The sequence below is a fragment of the Podarcis bocagei genome, assembly GCF_964188305.1.
Source record: "Podarcis bocagei genome assembly, chromosome: 6".
NCBI lineage: Eukaryota > Metazoa > Chordata > Lepidosauria > Squamata > Lacertidae > Podarcis > Podarcis bocagei.
Window position 1 is genome coordinate 86,233,559 of NC_138130.1, and position 21,101 is coordinate 86,254,659.

General features: G+C 41.7%; 1 protein-coding gene across 1 annotated transcript in view; it reads left to right on the top strand.

Moving 5' to 3' along the window:
* Positions 1-21,101, top strand: part of CWF19L2 (CWF19 like cell cycle control factor 2) — a 79,752-nt gene that overhangs the window by 53,266 nt on the left and 5,385 nt on the right. Inside the window, exons 11-15 of the mRNA XM_081197625.1 lie at positions 2,147-2,269; positions 3,035-3,172; positions 8,067-8,279; positions 13,395-13,511; positions 19,842-19,997. Coding sequence (XP_081053751.1) covers positions 2,147-2,269; positions 3,035-3,172; positions 8,067-8,279; positions 13,395-13,511; positions 19,842-19,997 — 747 coding nt within the window. The remainder of the gene's footprint in view (positions 1-2,146; positions 2,270-3,034; positions 3,173-8,066; positions 8,280-13,394; positions 13,512-19,841; positions 19,998-21,101) is intronic.

Below are 21,101 nucleotides of genomic sequence, written 5' to 3' on the forward strand. Positions count from 1 at the left end.
TGCATAGAGGTTTGGATCTGAAGTTTTTTAAAACACTGGGAAATAAATCAAAACTACTACAGTATATGACATATAAAACATCTGGTGAGCATGAGAGGTCTGTTGCATTGCACTCCTCAAATGTTCCAGTGAAATTCTGTTACATGCCAATGTGTGACTGATGAAAAAATACTGACCTTTCCTCAGACAGATACATGAACGGTCTTGACATGACTTATTATTTCTTCTTCTGTGTTAAACAATTTGCAGAATTTTTATTTGAGGTTGTTTAGTAACTGGAGGTTGCCCAGTAGCTGGGAATAGCCCAGAGTATTGCTTTGGACCCTTGTGAGCAGAGGTTTAATGTATAAATAAATCTTATTAAGTTAAAATCTATGCTTATTTTTTCTGGATAAAGAAAGAGCAAGATCATTTGCTGATGAAAATGTAGTAAAGGGCAGTTGCGTTTCTCTTTCCCACCTTTTTTCAGCCTTTATCCAGTATTTCTGTGTAGGTTCACCTGAAGTCTATAATTAAGCCCTTAGAGCCCTGGTGCTTTCATAACCACAGAACTTTCTTACTCTCGCAGAGCTGTCAGGGATAAGCTGTCATTATTGGTAAGGAGAACAGATGTGAGGTAGACACATAGTTGATTTGTCTGAAAATGACTTGGATAGAGATTTATATAGGCATTTATTAAACTTGACAAAGCTGGATTTTAATGAGCCCAATTTTGATGACATCCCCCTTATTAGAGCTAATTTAATCAATTAACATACAATGAGCTGCTGCTTTCTAATTACTGAGCGAGAAGCTTATATTCTGTCCTCTAATTTCCCCCTCTTTAAATTTAAAAATACTTTCCCAACTCTTTGACATCAGACTAAGATCTGATACAGATATAATGCTTTTGTTGTTGTTTAGTCATTTAGTCGTGTCATTTGTCCATGGACAAAGACAACAGATATAATGCTAGATACTTGCAAATCATGGTTTGCAAATCCAGAATCCAGTCTCGAGAACTATGCCTCTTACCTTCTCTAGATCAAATTTGCTCTTGCCTTCCCTTGTTGGTATTAATGATGGTTTAGAGCAGGGTTTCCCATTGGGCCTCCAGCTGTTTTAGACTACAGTTCCTACTATCTCTGACCACTGGCCCTGCTAGGTAGGGAGTGTAGCGTTCATACGGAGCCCCTGGTCGTCTCACGGACTATTGACCCGTACACCACTAATCCGCTGCCACCAACCAGGTCCTCCCTGGTAAAATCACTTCAGTCTCAGTCAGCTTTTCAATTAATAAAGAAGAGTGTATTTTATTTCAGACATAAAACAAAACTTTTACAGCATTCCAAACGGTGTTCCTCTTTACTTTCTTAATCATATGTTCCTCTCTCTGTCTCTGCTACCTCCTCACACTAAAGGACCAACTGCCCTAACTGTCTCTATATTACCAACTGCCTTTCCCAACCAGCCAACCCATGAGACCCAACCAACTGCCCACCAACAACTCCCAACGAACTACTCCCAGAACTCCTCTCAGAACTAGTTTTATAGACTCGCTGACTCCACCCCCCTGGGTCAGGTCTGAGCATCCTATTTAACTATTTCTCCTCCAGCATTCTCTCATATATGTTAACGTCACAGGGAGTTGTAGTCCAAAAACAGCTGGAGACCCAAGTTTGGGAAACTCTGGTTTAGAGTATAGCTTGCTTGTTCCTTTTATCTGTGTTTGCCAACCACTTGAAACCAGGGTTACAAGTTCTCGGGTAAGTGGAGGTCACAGTATCACTTTGCTTCCTTTGTTGCCTTCATGAAAGACCAAAGCAGGCATCCTAAAGGATGCTTTATATGTAGGATAGCTGTGTATTAGGCATGTAATTATTTAAAATATTTCATACCTCCAACTGAAAGTTTTTGAGGGCTGTTTACAGCTCAGGTTGTTCTGAAGTGGATAATTCCAGGCAAACTGTTTATCTACATCTGATAGTGGCTAAACCATGTTTAATGAAACACTCTCAGTTATAAGGTTCTTACACTGAAAAATTGCATTTTGGATAGCTTCTTTTCTTTGGCTTTGTTATAAGTGCCATTTTTAGGCATAATATGACAACTGTTTTAAATGACCCCCATTTCAATTTATGTCCTCTATTTTTGCACCTTCGTACAGACAGCAGGCTTCAAAGAAGATAATGAAGTGGTTCTTGTCAGAACTGATCAGTCTGGTGGAGCATGGCCTGTTAACACTCCAGGAGAACTGCTGGAACCAAGTGGCAGAAAAAGGAAGCAGAAGGTATGTGTAATAAAGATGCTTATTTCACATCTTTTGTTATAATAAATATTACTACTACTATTATTACTTTCTTAAATGTAGTGTATAGGACAAGGGTTTGGGCGGGAGGATGTGAGGAAACTCCAAATACCATATAAGAAAGCTACCAGACTATTTACAGAATTTACTTGTATAAATTTGGGGCATTTGTATCCTGCCCAGTCAACAATGTCCTCTGGGCTGTTCACAACAATAAAATACAAGTACAGTCCAAAACTAGAATGGTCAGTGCATAAGCAGATCAACACAGAAAACTAGCATAAAACCATGACGATATTGCCATGAAATAGTCAAAAGTCAATAACTTCCCCATCTCCACATCCTTCTCTCATGTGAAAGACATGAAGCCACAGACATGAAGTTGGTATCTGTTTTCCTCCCATCTGGAGTGGCAATAATAAATCTTATGTAGTCCTATTTGTAATAAATGCTTATCAGTGCTTTCCCCACAAGTGTAAGAGCACCTGCCTTTGATGTACATCTTCCAATAATTTGAATAGGCTTTTTCCGAACATTGTTGTGTTGACAGCGTCTAATGAGAAATCCTACGAATTCCCTGTTGTATCAGTTTGGGCATACTTTGCTGAGATTAGGTATGCTTTGTAAAATTTAAGTGCTGAATTGCATTCAATTACTTTTATAAAGTTGTTTGTAGATTGGATTTGTTTTAGCATAACCAGACAGTGGCACCAAATGACTATCCGTGTACTTGTTATTCATTTTCAGGTCACTACTCACGTGGAGAAGGAAAGGGTCCGCTATTTTCAGGATGATGATAATCTGAGCCTGAATGATTTGGTCAGAAATGAAAAGATGAGGACAGCAGAGGATCAGAATAAGCTGTTCATGAGAATGGCATCAAAGGTAAGGCCCAATGTGTCTGAACTTATATTGAAACCTAATGAGCGCTTCCAATATATTAAAAACCGTTACTTTCAACTTTTTTAAACATTCTGTTTGGAATAACATACTCTAAGATGTATCAAGATCTTCATATGAGTGCTTCAAGTTTGAGGAAACAATGTGATTTGTTCCAGTACTTTATATTTGTTTTATGAATGTAATTTTACTGTTTGTATGCTGTTCATAAGATCATGGTATCATTTTCTTAATGTTGGTGGCTTAGACATTTTTGCAAATAGTAAATAAATAACGATAACTGGGGTTCTGGGGCAGGAGAAGAGAGAGAAAAGGAAGCATTTGCAGTTACTTCACAGGCAGCGGCATCTGGGCTGCCCTCCAACTTATATCTGAGCCCTGATTTTCCTGGACTGGCCCCAGTACACCATGTTTGCTACCATACTGACTTTCAGTGTATATAGAATCATAATACCTTGGTGCAAAACCTCATATAAAAATCTCATGTATATGAACTCTGTAGATAAACTTAAACTGAAAGGTAGCAATTTTAATTTTTTGCTGTAAGAGCACCATCTGAAGCCATTTTGTCATCTGTATTAATGAAGTGCACAGAACTGACACCCATATAATGACTTTCTCTTTCATGCTTTCATTTGTGAGGAAAACGGGAGGGGGGGGGATACAGTTGAAATGGATCTTCTTGATATTGCTGAAAGTCTAAAAATGATACTGTGACTAGTGTGTGAGAAAGTGGCCCTTCAATACTGCAGAGGATTTTCATTCATCTTTTTGACTGAGATATTGGCTTTGGTGTGTCTGCATTATTTTAAATCAACGGCTGTTCCTCAGTTCTGTTGCAACCAGCAAAATAAAGAAATGTGATTTCTAATGTGCAGTAAGGAAGCAAGGGTATCTTCTATTTTTCAGTTTGCCTTGATATATCCTTTAAACAAACTTTTTGAACTTGAAAACTTGATGGTAAAATCACATTGAGATCAGTCTCAGTGCCTTTGCTGTCAACATGAAAGTCGACTAGATTTCACTTGTGTGTAAAGCTGTCCAACTAGATGGTTTTCAAGCAGCATTATGTTCAGTAGAAATTACTGGTAGAAATAGAGATTTGTGAAGGAGGAAGGCACCTTGGAGTAAATAAAATAATCGATTCCAAGAAACGGAAAGAGTAAGAGTAGCAAAACAAGAAGTGTTAAATTTTAGGGAAGAGACATTTTTTTGACACCTTTGAAAATTAAGAACCAGGTACTGTTGGGAAGAGTTACTGAATAGGGATTCAGAAGGGGATGGAGTTGGATGAATTTAAAATTGCTTGCAAGTAGCTCAGTGGTTGACTACATGCTTTGCAAATAGAAGGTCCCCTGTGTCACTTCCTGGCATCTCTAGCTAAAAAGGCCAGGAAGCACGTGATGGAAAAGATACCCCTCTGTTTGAGGTCATGGAGAAATGCTGCCAATCAGAAAACATAATCCTAAGGCAGATTCCTAGGTTCCAAATGTAAGGACTTACAAGTTTCACAAGCTGGACAGGGAAATAGACGTCTGCCTTGAGTGTGAGAGGGGAAGCACAGAGCCCTACCACTACCAGCTCCTCTCCCTTATTCTTCCAGCCACTGAATATATCTCTCACCTGCCCATACCACCTCTTGGCTCCGGAAAGCTGCTTTGAATTGTAGACAAGGGCAATCCAGACACAGTGGGAGACATTGTCTGGAGCAAGGGTAGGAAATTGGATCTATCCAGCAGGCAGGGTCTGGATGTCCCACAACCTCCACAAGCCACTTAGGTTGCTGGGGCTGCCCACCTGTCAAGCATCTGACATCACCAAGATGCAGGACAACATGTTTCCTTTGCTGGCATGTTTTGATTTCCAACTCTGTGGCGAAAGGACATGCGTCTCTGTGGGGCTTGCTGTAAGCGCCAGCCAGCCTTGTGCAAGAAAAGTAAAAATAATTTTGCAGGTGTGTAAGAGAAGACATCTTAAGTTCTATGGAACTCGCCTAATCATAGTACCATGTCAACTATTGCACGAACGCTTGTGAAACAAGTAGTGGCTGTTTTCCACTATTGTTTATGGGGAGCCAGACCTGTGTAGTTGATAGACAATTGTGCAAGACAAGTATCATTGTTTTGTTTCAGTAGGAAGAAGCTGTTGGCAGACATTCTAGTAATGTTCGGATTAGTTGGCAAACCTAGGCTTCAACAGTCATAGTAGGACTTAAACTAGTAATAAGGAAAATTTGCATAATGAATCCTCAATATTTAATTAACACCTGGATAAAAGCTCCCTTCGTTTTACTGCGTTAGAGCTGAGCCCTAAATACATTATATATATATATATAATTCACAGCCCTTTCAGCTGAAACCTATTGTTTTTCCTAACACCAGCAGAGTTCTGTCCCCCCCCCCCCCCAGCTTCCTGTCATGTATTTGGAGTATAACATTCCTGAAATCTAAATGCTTCCATTTAAAATGGGTGATGTCAGTGTTACCATGGCAATTGAAAATCGCACAGATCCAATTTATACAATCTATACACCTTTTCCCTTTCTGGCAGATTTTCAGAGCAGCAGTAACGCTTCTTGCATTCATGTAGAAGGTGTATCTTGAATTGCGATTGCGTTAGTGTTATTATGGGAGAAACGAATGTTCAGTGGGTGAAGGCAAGGGAGAAGCGTATCAGCTTACGAAAGACGGTGAATGGAAAACTAGTTGCACAACCGTAGTAATAAATAGAGCCCAAATACGCAAGCATGTGTTAACAGGACTTTATATAACAGAAGGTGGGATTTTTTAAAATGTAATTTTTTTTTTTTTTTGCTTTTCTCCACTATACTTTGAGATGGCATTCTTAGGCAAAGTATACGTTTTTATGTTGGTTTTTGTGTTTGGCCCTGCTGCCATTTTCATAAAAGCCACCCCCATAACTGTGGAAACTGAAGAAAGAGAGAAAATTAGTCAACTTCCTTAGCGTCCTAGCCAGCAGTGCACATTCTGGGGCAAGCCAAGCCTGTACTAAAGGGAAGGACTCCACTTGAACCGGGATGGAAACCGACTGTTGGCGCTGAAAACAGAAAAGGTGGCAGAGCAGCTGTTAAACTGAAGGGAGGGGGTAAAACTGGCAAGAGCTGAGGAGGTGCCATTCGGAATGAATCTCTCCCCCGGGGATGAATTTTGAATGCGGGTGGCATAGAACTAGGCTTGTGAGTGCAGGACCACAGCCTAGCAATTCAGAGAGGCCAAAGCACCGCACTTGAAGAGAGAGGATGGTCTTCAAGGGTTTATATGCTAATGCCTCTGAGCCGGGGTGAGTGAACTGGACTGCTTGGTATTAGAGGCTGGCATTGATAGAATAGAGATGATGGATACTTGGTGGAACAGAGAGAACCAATGGGACATATCGTAGTTATCTCTGGATATAAACTCTGTAGGAAAAATAGAGACGCACTTGCCAGAGCTGGTGTCGTTCTGGATGTCCAAGAGACCGTTGAATCCAGCAAGCAAGGAAACCCCAAAGGGGCAGAATTCTGATAATCAAAAGATAGCTGAGAGATAGCAGTCCTGCTGCTTAAGAGGAAGAGATTTCTGCTTCAGCATTGTAGATGGGGATCACATCGTTCAAATAACATGCCTTTCTTAAAAGACCCCCTTTGGCCTGTGGTTGTAGCGTATGTACTAATACACTTAAGTGCTCTATGCGGCAGCCATCTTGTTTAATAAAAATGGCTTCAATTAGTCATATATGTCCGACCAGGGTAGTTTGTATGCCAGGAATATCTGACTGGCGTGTATGGTTACACTTCCATGGGAAGCTTATGTAAGTTCCTTGCCTATGGTCATCTTCACCATCATGTTTTAATGGGGCCTCACAGTGTTATGGATCAGTTTTACCAGTTTCATAAGAAGTTGCTAAAAAACGGCGCATTGCTGGGGCAGGATCATTTTGCTTTTGTTCACTTTCTCGCTTGCCTTTTGATTTTAAACAAGATTAGATGAGCTCTCCTATAGTGGTGTACTGCAAGAGAGTGCAGAACTGGGGATGGTAACAATACCTTTTATTTTTGAATTTTATTTCAAAATTGAGAATAGTAGAGCATATATATTAATAAGCACTTGTTATAATGAATAGGAATGAGGAAGTGATACTGGATTGTGGGAAACTTTATGGCCACACTTCTGTAGTCAGTATGTCAAAAATTATGGGAGGAATTCAACGTCACACTGTTAGAACCAACTACCCTATCCCTCCTCATTTGCTGTTCAGAATGTTCTCTTGCAACCCCCACTCCAGCCAATTTAATGCAGAATTGAAGTACTCCAGTTGTGTATGGACCTTGCCACATGCTGTATATCATATTCCATACGGATGTTGCCTAAATAATCAAACAGCATGATAACATAATAAGAATACAGTGGTACCTTGGAAGTCGAACGTTGTGGAAGTCTGTTCGACTTCCAAAATGTTTGGGAACCAAGGTGCGGCTTCTGATTGGCTGCAGGAAGCTCCTGCAGCCAATTGGAAGCTGTGGAAGTCGCATCGGTCATTCGTGTTCCAAAGAACGTTTGCAAACCGGAACACTCACTTCCAGTTTTTGAGCATTCAGGAGCCAAAGCGTTTGACTCCCAAGGCGTTTGAAAACCAAGATAAGGCTGTAATGTGCCTCATCTTTATGCATTTTTTGTTCTTGTCAACTATTTTCATATGTGTACCCTGCCCTTCCACCCAGCAAGGCAGTGTTACCTGTGATCACCCACAACAACCCTGAGAGATTGGGCTGAGAGTTGGTGATTTGCTGAAGGTCATCAAGGAAACTTCATAGCCAAGGAGGAATCCCTGATCAAAGTCCATCTTTGTCCACATTGACTAAATCTTCCTTTTGCTTCAGTTTTCAGAAAAAACGGATAGAGAGTACTACACTCTGGATGATATGTTTGTTTCCAAAGCAGCAAAAGGCGAGCGAAGCGGCGAGGAAGAGGGAAGGCAAAGGAAACAAGCAATCCGTGAGCATCAGCATCTTGCTGCACGCATGGAGAAGTGCCCTTACTGCTTTGGTAGCCCTGAACTTCCAAAACACCTGATTATTGCAATTGGTAACAAGGTAAGGAAGCAGCACAGCCTGTTCTGCGATGCAAAAGGGAAGAAATAAAAGAGGGCTGTTTTCCATTCCATGGTTTTATGAGATTAAAAGTGAGATTGCTTCTTGTGACATGAGTTATTGCCTTTGAATGTTCCCGGCCCTTCCAATTAGGAGGAAAGAGCCACTTCCTCAAGGGTGCGACTAAAATGATACGACTCTTGTCTTGAATGATCAAGTTAATCATCTTCAGTACTTCAGATTTGCAGGTGACCTTGCTGCAATGATATGCAAGAGCTGAATATTTAGGTTGCATAAGGTGGGTAAATAATTTGGAGGCCAAATCATGGTAAGAGAAAAAGGGTCATAGAGGGGATGTTGAAATTAGAAGCCAGAAAACATAATAAGGTCCACAAAGGCAAAGCAAAGTCATCCAGATTTCAGCAGCACTACAGACAGCAGTCACTGCCTTTTAAAATAAATTTTGGGTTAGTTCAAAGTGCATATGGAAGTTTTTACTTGAGACCAACTTGCTGCAGTCCAGATGACACTGAACTACAGCTCCCATCATCATGGCAATTGGCTGTGTTGACTGAGGCTGATGGGAGTTAGGAGGACACTCTGTGCGGTGTAGTGGTTAAGAGCGGTAGATTCATAATCTGGGGAACTGGGTTCGAGTCTCCACTCCTCCACATGCAGCTGTTGGGTGACCTTGGGCTAGTCACACTTCTCTGAAGTCTCTCAGCCCCACTCACCTCACAGAGTATTTGTTGTGGGGGAGGAAGGGAAAGGAGAATGTTAGCCGCTTTGAGACTCCTGAAGGGGAGTGATAAAGTGGAATATCAAATCCAAACTCCTCCTCCTCTTCTTCTTCTTCTTCTGTTTTAGACTTTGCCCCACCCACCTCAAAAAATGTGCTAGAAGTATGTGTTTACTTCAACATCGTCATAGTTCAACAAGAATCATATTTCCTCAAGTTTATTGCCCCCCAAAAGTATTCTGACTTTGACCCATCTAGACTCTCTGGATGACCAAACATTAAGCTAAAATACATGCACAAGTCAACAAAATGTAGATAAAAATAACCAGAAACAGACCACAGGATGAATGCTTAGCTCTGACCTCAGTAATGACTGGGCTAAAACTTAAAACACAAGAAAAGGAACAGTCTATATTCTGCTAATTTGGGCTCTTTAGCTTCCTCTCAGATATTCACATAGCCATTATCCTTCACCATGTATCCCACAATATTCCCTTACTCATCTTCCTCTCCCCATCACTCCAGTTTTTAAATAGGTTACATAATTTGATGTCCATGTTTCATAATGTTGTAAAACTGTTTTTTTTTAGTCAGCCAAATGCCTCCTTAAGCAGATGGCCATATGAACATTTTAGACCGAGTTTATTTCAGCAGGAACAGCCGTCAGCCTTACCTCTAAATGCAGAGGTTTTAGAGCCTTGAGGATCTCAAAACCTCGGAGGGAACATATGAGAGAAGACGTATCTTGTACAGAAACCTCTTTACAGTGGTGCCTCGCAAGACGAAAAGAATCCGTTCTGTGATTCTCTTCGTCTAGCGGTTTTTTCGTCTTGCAAAGCAAGCCCATTGAAGGATTAGCGGATTAGCGCTATTAGCGGTTTTTAGCGGCTTATCTGCTGATCGGATCAGCTGATAAGCGGCTTAGCGGCTTAGAAAAAGGGGGGGGAAGGGAAAAAACCAGCAGGAACTCGCAAGACATTGTCGTCTTGCAAAGCAAGCCCATAGGAAATTCGTTTTGTGAAGCACCTCCAAAACGGAAAACTCTTTCGTCTAGTGAGTTTTCCGTCTTGCGAGGCATTCGTCTTGTGGGGCACCACTGTATTTGTTAGGTGTACTGGCTGTTGTTATTGTGCCTGGTTTCTGACTCGGGGTTTTAAAGAGTAAAGGGGAACTAATCTGTACCCAATGTTGTGATGTATGTGGCTGACTAAGGGTGCATTCCTGGCCACTGCTCTGCAAGGCTTCCTGGGGTGGTAGGGCCACCATCACATCTGCAACCTTGCTGAGCAAGTGGGCTGGGTGGAAGGGGGCAGGCAGATTTCTGCACCAGCCTGGGGGCAGCATAGCGACTGGGACTGAATTGGGCTGACTCAGCCCCACCTGCTCCTGTCTGGGGGCTTTCTGGTGGCTTCTGTCAGCAGGGAACCTGCACATTCGGTGGGTTGAAGGGAGAGCTCTGCCTGTGGAGTGATACTGGACTCACTCTGCAGGTGGAGGTCAGCAGGGCTGCCCAATCCAACCCTGTTCCCCCCTGCCCCACAGAGGGAGTTTGGATTGTTCCATAGGTCTTTTCATGGAAACAAACACGCAGAGACAGGCAAGCAGACAGGCAAGGAACTTTCGGATGCAGTGCATGGCCTAGAACGGCAAGATTTTGGAGTTGGTAGACTCAGTGGAGGAACTGAAATGTGTAAAATACAAAATAAAAAAATTCCTTCCAGTAGCACCTTAAAGACCAACTAAGTTAGTTCTTGGTATGAGCTTTCGTGTGCATGCACACTTCTTCAGATACACTGAAACAGAAGTTGCCAGATCCTTCTATATAGTGAGAAGGTGGGGAGGGGTATTACTCAGAGGGGTGGTGGGAATGGGAGATTGGCAGATAGCTGAGATGAGCCTGTTGACGACTCTTAACGACTGCAATAGGTCTTACAGGAAAAGGCAAGGGGTGAGAAGGTGAAAAATGGCTTAGTCATGTATAATGAGATAAGAATCCAATGTCTCTGTTCAGACCAGGTCTCTCCATGGTTTTAAGTTTGGTAATGAGTTGCAATTCAGCAGCTTCTCTTTCCAGTCTATTTCTGAAATTCCTTTGTAGTAAAACAGCTACTTTGAGATCTTGTATAGAATGTCCTGGGAGATTGAAGTGTTCTCCTACTGGTTTCTCTGTTTTGTGATTCTTGATGTCAGATTTATGTCCGTTTATTCTTTGGCGTAAGGTTTGGCCTGTTTGTCCAATATAGAGAGCTGAAGGACACTGTTGGCATTTGATGGCATACACAATGTTAGACGATGAGCAATTAAATAGTCCCGAGATGGTATGTGTGATGTTGTTGGGGCCAGTAATGGTGTTGTCCGGGTGTATGTGGCAGCAAAGTTGGCATCTGGGTTTATTGCAGGCTCTGGTGCCAGTGTCCGTGTTAAGTCTGGTTGTAGTATTATTAAAATACAATTAGTGTTCTGCATTGCTCTGTGCAGTGTATGTCAGAAAGAGATTCGTCTTCACAGGCATATCTCTGTTCAGCAAAGAGATCTGGGCATTCTGCCAGTGACTTAAGATGAGGATGATTAACCTTTTTGGCTCCAAGGGCCACATTGCATTGCCACAAAACCTCTGAGGGGTGCATGTCATGCTCAGAACACAACATAGGAAATTTCCCTATGCTTATTAATTTTATGTGCTTGGAACTACCTACAGTAACTATATACTTTGTACTGGTTCAGAGTATATAGTTACATAATGACCTCATGCTCTCCTCCCCCCACCCCAATTCTCTACTTCTCTAATATAGTTGTGTGGAGGAGATAAGAACCTTAAATATTTCAATTAGTCACAGTTAGAAACTGGGTTAATCTTAACCAGGCATAGGCAAACTCTGGCCCTTCAGAGGTTTGGGACTACAATTCCCACCATCCCTGACCACTGGTCCTGTTAGCTAGGGATGATGGGAATTGTAGTCCGAAACATCTGGAGGGCCAGAGTGTGCCTATGTCTGATGAACTATGGGTTAGTTGAACCAATCCTGCTTCATAAACTTTGCTTTGAAGTTGACTTTCCCCCCAAATCAACTATAGTTAAGACTAAACACAGTTTGTCCTGGTTCAGATATAATACTTGGCTGCAGTTAGTCTAAAACAAAAGTGCACATATCTGACCTCTTCCCTGCTATGCCAGAGGACAAGGGAAGGGAGGATCACGCAGAGGCAAGGCTCATTGCACTCCTTCCTAAGATGTGGTTTATTGCTTTGTCCAAATGAGGAAAAAGACAAGTATAACCACTCATAGGAGAAGCATACACTGACTCAGGGTTGCATGAAATTGTGTTTGCGATTTTCTGTATGTGGTATAACGTCTTAGGTGGCATCTCTTTGATAATACAGTATCTGACATAGCATTTACTTTTTTTAAATTCCCTGCATCATAGAATAAAAGTGTTTCTACAGTATGTTTTAGCATATAATTGCTATAACAAAAGATTTTTATTTTTTTTGTACAGCAGAATAGACTAAGACTAAATACTGTCAGTGAGGATAAAGGCTTAAGCATTGAAGTGAGCTGTCTTAACAAATTGAGTTGCCTTGAATTTCTTGTATGAAATGCTGCTGGAGAATGATTATTTCGAGAGGCTTGCGTTGATTATGATGATTTTTTCAGTAACAAACTTACTGAGAATAAAAGGCTTGCTCTGGAGGGCTTGCGATCTGTAAAGAGACCAGAGCAGCAGGGAGCATAAAAGAGAGTAATTAATGTGATTATTTCAGTTATGTATACTGAGGTTTATAAATAGCATTGTTGGATCCATAAGAGAATATTCCAGAATCTACCATGGGCAATACATTTATGAGGACCAACCAAAACGTCACCCAAAAGTGGCGTGCCCTTCAGGTCTCTGGAGTTCTTAACCGTGGAAATTGTTAAACAAGGGTGGGGCTGGGGAGGCAAGGGAGGGAGAGTACAAAAATTAGGCTGAATTTGTAGCCATGAATTTGGTAGGTTGTAGACTCTGTTCCAAAGTGGAAATTGCAGGAATAAGTCTCTACTAGGTGTTACAGGCATCAGGTTGCACACTGATTCTGCAATAAAGAAGAAATGGCTACTGTTTTTTAAGAGCACAAAATCTAACTTGTAACCCAGATCTGGCTTAGGTAGTGCAGGGTGTGGGACTAGGGGATTTTTGCCAGAGGCTTTGTGGGGGAAAAATGGGGTTTAAAGTAAAAATCTTTCCCATTCTGCATCTGTACTGGAATTATTTTCAGGTGTTTCACTTGTTGTATCTTACACACATTTGCCTCTCTGGGCTCCTTCAGGAGGGTGGGCGGAACATAAAATAAATAAATAGAAGCTTCAACCATCTTGTATTCCACCCCCCTCTCTCTAGGTCTACCTGTCATTGCCAAACTACCAATCTCTTACTGAAGGCCATTGCTTGATAGTTCCTATGCAGCACCACATTGCAGCCACTCTTCTAGATGAAGACATCTGGGAAGAAATCCAGGTGAGCAAAGTCTTAGGCTTGATGTGATCTGTTGTGCGGATTCATATCTAAACACTGTCGATATGAACCAGCCAAACATGGCACTTGTAGTCCTCTTAATTTCAGTGGGAAACATTTAAGCATTTGTTTGCTCCTTCATTGTGACTGGTGGGAATTAGTGTTTTCTTTTTGGTGGCATTGTCCCTTTTGCTGTGAGAAGGGCAGGCTGCCGCTTGGGGGTGAGTGGAGAGGGAACCGTTATATGCAGCATGCTCCTTGCAGCCGTGATACAGTAGATGTATTCAGAGATGAGTCGCCTTCTCCATCATCTGTTGGAATAATACACAAGGGGCTTCTGAGTGCTTTGTTTGAAGACTGTGAATAGATGGTTTTTTTTTAAAAAAAACAAACTGAGATCATTAAGAGAGTTATGGGAAGTTCATAGCCAAATCTTAACTTTCTGCAACTGAGACTTTTCTTTAGTCTACAAATCAGCATTCTGAATAAATGTTGTGAAGTATAAAAATAACACACAGTGGGTGTATAAAGGTTAGCGACATTTAACATGTCAGCTTATCCGACCCAAATAACCTGATTTGAAAGTAGAGAAACTTCAATACAGTGGTACCTCGGGTTAAGTACTTAATTCATTCCGGAGGTCCGTTCTTAACCTGAAACTGTTCTTAACTTGAAGCACCGCTTTAGCTAATGGGGCCTCCTGCTGCCGCCGTGCCGCCGGAGCCCGATTTCTGTTCTTATCCTGAAGCAAAGTTCTTAACCTGAAGCACTATTTCTGGGTTAGCGGAGTCTGTAAACCCGAAGCGTATGTAACCTGAAGCATATGTAACCCAAGGTACCACTGTACTGTTTGTTTGAATGAGTGTAGTACTTGCACATCTTTGCCAAGCACCGGCCACATTAAATGTCTAGTAAATCTGCAGATTGGCATAAAAGAATATGGGGCCAGTTTATATTGAACAAGCTTGTGTACTTCGGACATAGAACAATCTCGAAGTGGGTCAAGTTGGGATGTGTCTGTGATGGTTTGGTCAGGTTAGACCAGTGTTTCCCAAACGTTTTTGGGCAACGGCACACCTGTTTACCGGAAAAAAATCTCGCGGCACACCACCATTAAAGCCCCGCCCCGTGACGTCAGCGCGCAGCGTCACGCCGGGAGGGACGCACAAAAGTGAAAGTTTTTTCCCTCCCCCTTGCCGGGGTGGGAGGAGGCAGCAAAGCGAGGGACTGAGGGACGGCGGCAGCTGAGGCGGCGGCGGCTGTTGTGGTGGTGGCGGCGATAGCGGGCGGAGGAGGGGGCGGCGGCGGGGCTTGAGGAGCCGTCGCCGGGAGTTGCTGCTGCTGCTGTTGCTGCTGCTGCCCGGACATGCCGGCCTCCTCCTCCTCCGCTGTCTCGCGCCCCTCCCTTTTGCGCGCGCTGCCCCGCCGCTCGGCACCACCACCGCGGAGCCGCCCCCGGCTCGACGCGGATCCTCGCCGCCGCCGCCTCTCGCCGCCCGACTCGCCCGCCTCCCTCCCACGGCACACCAGCCGATGTCTCACGGCACACTAGTGTGCCGCGGAACACCGGTTGGGAAACACTGGGTTAGACACCAAGCAAAAAAGAAAGAGGTTTGCATTTTCCAGAGTTCTCATGCTGGTTCGCATACCTGGTGCGAGTCTCTCTCACTGATCAGTCTGAAGTTGAGGTTAGTAAATTCAGACTACAACTTTGCCCTTGGTGCATCGAGAGTCTCTTTAATATACTACATGGAGATTTCTGGAGTCAAGCATACTTAAAACAACAGTAAGCTGAGCTCCTTGGTAACAATTTATTCTCAAACCAGACATTAATGTTATTAAACTGAAAGCACATGGACAGTTTACATTTGAGGATAATGTTTATTTGGGAGGATTAAATGAGTGAGCAAGAGGTCATTCAAGTTTCTAGGATTTGGTCTCATGTAGGAGGCAAATGAAATTCAACCAAGAACTAAATATAAACTCTTGGAATATCAATATAATGGGAAAGTGTAATTAAATATGCCTGGGAAATTCCGCAAAAATGCTTAGAAGATACCTTTATTCCACAAAGAGCATGTCTCCAGAGTAGCTTGGCTAATTATGGACCCACTAAATAAATAAAAGTCTTAATAGAGCTTTTATAATCACTGAGAAGATTCAGAGCTCTTTTAAATTTGTTTTCTGTTAACAGAATCTCTTTCATGCTCCCTTTCCCTTGCAACATGTTGAGGCATTTGTCATATCACATCTGTTTCTGCTCTCTATCCTTAAGACTGGTAGTGCATGGCTTAATTATTCCAGTTCAGGCTAAAAACGTATAGGAATAAGCATGAAAAACAAGCAAACAAAAAATAATGCACTAAGTTTCAGTCACCCTCAATATTCCAGTAATACTCTGTAAATACCAAGTTAACAGTGTTGATAGCAAGCCTAGACTGGCAAGGACCTCTTAAAACAAGCATAGTAAGTTTTGTTTTGTTTCTGAATTGCGTGAACATTATCTACCATGCCCATTCTAAGGAACTATAGGGAGCCATTATGTTTTCTAATAGATTTAAATTAGTCTGGTTACATCAGAAGTGTACGTGGGATTTTTTTTTTACCTTATATTATACAATTTGTGTATTTCTTACAGCCAGCCAGCCAAAAATACAAAATGCAGAATCGCACCCTCAATAAAAACCAGTCAAAATAAAATAAAACAAAACGATATGCTAAGAACTGACAACCATAAGAAGTCTTAAAGATAGGTTTTCAAATTTTCACCATCTGTGAAGATGTTTGTTCTGCCAAAAATACTAAAGAGGCTCTCTAAAGACAAACCTGGAAACAGTCTCATAAGAGGATGATTTATATATTATTTGATCCCCCTGATAAAAAAACTTAAGGTAAAATAACACATGAAGGTGATTGATTACAGGGGCAACACCTGTTTTTAAAAGGAACACTGGCAAATCTGCCATTCAAATGCTGATCAGTAAGATAGCTTAGGTATTGATTTTATAAAAAGCAAACAGAGTTTAGGGGCAGACAGATGCAGACCCTGAGGCCATGGGCCCTGTAATCCCCCAGGCTAGCACATGTAGCTCTCATACATCTTAAATGGCTTTAAAAGGTTGTTAGATAAATTGATGGGGAAGAAGTCTACCAATGGTTGGTAGCCATTGCATCCAGTATTAGAGGCAATATGAACGCCAAATGCTGGTGGTCATAAGCAGGAGAGTGATGGCTCATGTCCTCCTTGCCGGCTTTCCATGGTCATCTAGTTGGTGACTGCATGGACATAATACTGATCTAGTAGATGGGCCTTTGGTCTGGTCCAGCAGGGCTGTTCTTACGTTCTTAAGTCTGTATATTTTGTTTTCTGTTGTCTTATAAATTGAAAAGTAACATCACAGTTTCCCCACCATTAACTCTTTCTTGCTCTGTGCGTGTATGTATGAAATGATTCCCTTGAAACACCAAGGCTTATTGACTCGCTTAACACCAAACTACTATGGCCAGATAGAGGTCCAGATTTGATGAAGTGAGCATGCGTAAGGGCCGACCAGAGTTGTTGAGCTTTTTTTAGGATTTCACCCCAGGACATAACATATACTGCTACAGGGGCTGGATTAAATTGACCGGCGAGCTGGATTAGGCCCCCAAAATGTATTTTGGACACGCCTGTACTATGGGATATAAAAACTCATGTTAATATCTTGACGTAAGCTCAGTTGATTGCTTAAAATGAGAGGCCGTTTTGCTTAGGATCAAGTGTATCTCCATAGGCCATGCTTGGCACAAGCGTGCTGATCTCAAGGGAAATGGGAGGAATACAGGAAAATGGAAGATTGCAGCACCAATCCTGCTTGAGGACCTCTTACCTAGTTGTGAAAATGCACAGGGGTCTCTCAGCATCTTCCGGCTATAAAATTTTGTCAAGATATGGCACTTCTATTTAAAAAAATATATGTAGCAAGTTAATTATGTATTGCACAGGGAAGGGGAGATGTTGTTTAGACCAACTAGAATTTGAAAAGCAAATTTAGGTTGTTTATCAAAAGCTTACAAGTTTAGAGACAACCACCTAGTAAGTTGCCTTATTTTTTTTAGTAAGACTGTTGGTCCATTTAGTTCAGTGCTGACTGGCAGTAGCTCTCCAGAGCTTCAGATGCCAGGTATTGAATCTAGAGCCTTGTGCACTCAAAGCAAGTGCTCTACCACTGATTTACTGCCTTCTTGAAGCTTTTTAAATTACCTTAGTAGCTGCAGTGGCGGCAGCGGCAAAAGAGCATTTCCGCATTTAATTTGCTTTGAAAATCTCCAAAATATCATTGGTAGAATGGGTGCTAGTGGAAGTGACAGGCAGTAATGTGTCAGCTGTTGAATTAATTCTTAGTTTCCACAACTAGAACAGGATAATGAACAGTTCTGCTTACTGATGTGTGATTCTTGAAAATGCTGGCCAGGGGGTTGTTTCAATTTAATTTGCATTTAAATGTCATGGCTTCTTGGACATCCTGGTGCCAATATTTTTGCTTGACAGCTGTTAGCCTGCCTTCACAGCCTTTGCTTGGCTGCTTCATAGCAATCTTGAGGCAGATGTGCTTTTTCGGGGAGAAATGTAAACTGTAAAGCAAAGTCAGAGATGGGAACTTCATGTGCCCTTCCTTCAGATATTCTCTAAATAAATTTTGCAGAGAACTTCCTTTGACCTCACAAGTGCTATGAACTTTGCCCCCACCCCAGCTATTGTTTTAAACGTGCACCACTGCATGACAGAACCAAGTGCTATTTGGCAAGAGAGTTGGGAAATACCATTCTAGTTTGGGAAATGTTTCCATAACTTGACCCTGTGGCTCTGAAAGACCTAGTATCTCTAAAGTCTCATTTTTAAAATGATGCAAAAGCTCGACCCTGACAATAAATGTCTATGCTATTCTACTGGAGTACCAACGGTCAGAAGCACAGGATTCCTAGCATGCCAGAAGATGACCACAAGCTAGTATTTCTGTGCCATTGAGGACCCCAATCTCCCATGTGCCATGGTGGTTTCTGGTGCTGCATGAATGTGCTGGATAACTCATTTGGTTGCCCATCCCCACTGAAGCAGGTGAAATGAAAGATTTTTCTTCGAGACCCTGGAGGACTCTTACCAGTCAGAGTCACTTAGTATAAAGCACCATAATGTGTTCATTATCGTTTTTAGGGAGAGGGCTGTGCAACCATCCTCAATTGTCAAATGTGTGAATTAGGCAACAACTTTGATTTCTCCAGGAAAGAAGAGCATATTTCTTTTGATTTATGGATGTGTGCATTGGTGTGCATCATTTGGTCTTGTGATGAACGAATGCCATTGCTTTCACATGTTTTCCACGAATGTTTAGAACGACAAAACATCAAAAGCAAATATGCAGTTTTGTTTGGAAATGTAGCACAAGGGAGTTTATTTCCAGTGTGGCCCATGAAGATAATGAGGTTGTAAAATGAAATGTGAATTCTGTGATTTATGGCCCTGGCACATTTCAAATGCTCAGTCAGCTTAAGTTACGTCAGGCTTGTGGTTTCCAACTTGTTATAATTTCATATGAGCTCAATTTGAAACAAGTTCTTGGCACCTGCCTCCTCTTGCCGGATGCCGTCACACCATTTCAGGTTTGGGTACCAAAATCATCTCTCATTTATTGGAAATCTAGACTGTGATTTCTACCTTATCTGTTTGTTTTAAAACATGCCAGATTCTAGGCACCACTCAAGATAGAAACTGATCTACTCCATGATCAGTTGTGACATTCTATCCTACAGAGGAAAATGAGTCAAGTCTGTTACAGTAACAGGTTGGGTAAACTTCTGCACAATGGAGATGAGAGACCCAAGATTGCTTTTCTTTAAGGAAATATTAGTATCTGGCTTAAAGGTCAATCATCCCTGATGAAAATGTCACTTTTTGATGAATTGTGTAATTGGAAGGAAGAGTGGAAGGATGGTGGCATTTGGAGTCTATGCAAGTCAAGGTATTAACTTTTGAGGAAATGAAACTCTCAGGCCTCCCATGGTTTCTGCCTCCATTTATGATGCCCTCCAATTTTTTGAACTTCAGTGCGCCTTTCATTTGACAGAAAACAACACCTACAGTTGCCATTATGCATGTAGTATAAATATTTAAAATTATTCATCATGTTCCAGTGTTGAGCTCATTTTATTTTGAATGCAATGTGACATTAACCTATGAAAGTTTGACTTCTCAATAATGCCAGATACTTAACCGCAGCTGTTGCCTAACATTTCTGTGATTGAAAACTATATGTATTTTGACTCCTCTTACTCCACACCCTCTCTTTTTTACAGATATTCAGGAAAGCTTTGGTGAAGATGTTTGAAGCTCAAGAGTTGGATTGTGTCTTCCTTGAGACAAACTTAAATTTAAAGAAGCGATACCACATGGTATATGAATGCATCCCCCTCCCAAAGGAAGTGGGTGATATGGCTCCCATCTACTTCAAGGTATCTACAAACTCTCCAGTTTCCTCAGTTTTGCGTTTTGATCATACCACTTTTGGTTTTTTTAAACTGAACTAAATTGGCAGTTTTGTTTTTTTAAAACTGAACTAAAGTTGGCTGTGTGAAGCTGAAGAAAGTAAATAGATTCCCTAAAATACATCAGATTATCTTAACTCCCCTTCTTCAAGTGAAATTTATTTCACCTCTTCAGGTTTCCCAAACTATTTGTTTGAGCAAAACTGGAAGTACAGAAAATAGGCTTCTGAAGGAAACAGGTATTGTTGTATCAAATTAATCCTGCTGTGCAGATTGGATAGCTCACTATGGCCCCTGAGTTGGCAGCATGAACAGGCCAGGGTTTTTTAAAAACCAGATTTTCCAACTGCACAAACTCCCTACCGAACACCCCACACTAAAAATAACGGAGCTGAACGAACACAAAGCATGCTTTGCTCCTTACTTACGCCCTGTCTCAGTGGCACTTCCTCCATGGGAGCCAGGAGCTAATTCTTTCATGAATCTGCCTGAATTCAGTAACTGACTGGTGCAAAACCAGGCATACTTTTGAGAGCATTTATATGGATGCGATAAAGCATCTCCTGCCCAAAGATGAACATGAAGGAAAAGAAGTTCTGGTCAAAAAGACAAAGGTATTTTCATATGGTTTGGGCAGTTTGCTTTAAGTAACGGGGGCTGAGCACATTCTGCCCTTAGATCATTTGTGAACTTCGAGTGAAGGGTAGTTTATAAATTACATTAATAATAACCATCTGTGTACATGCTGTCTCTGACACCGTCTGCCATTTTAAGTGCTTAATAAACACAGGCACTAAATGTGTCTAATTCACCGCTGCTCCAGAGGCAAGGATAGAAGTTGCCAATGTAAGTGATCTGTATGTGCTGGATGTGTAGTTACATTCTCTCTCTCTCTCTCTCTCTCTGTGTGTGTGTGTGTGTGTGTGTGTTTGTGTGTCTTATTTTTTTTTTCTTCAAATGGCTGAGGAGCTGTGCTGTTAACCTGACAAGATTGTTTTCAACAGGGCTGTTTTGGATGCAGCTTCTGCTCACAGCTCTATATGGGTATAATGAGGCTGGGCCTCAGTCTAA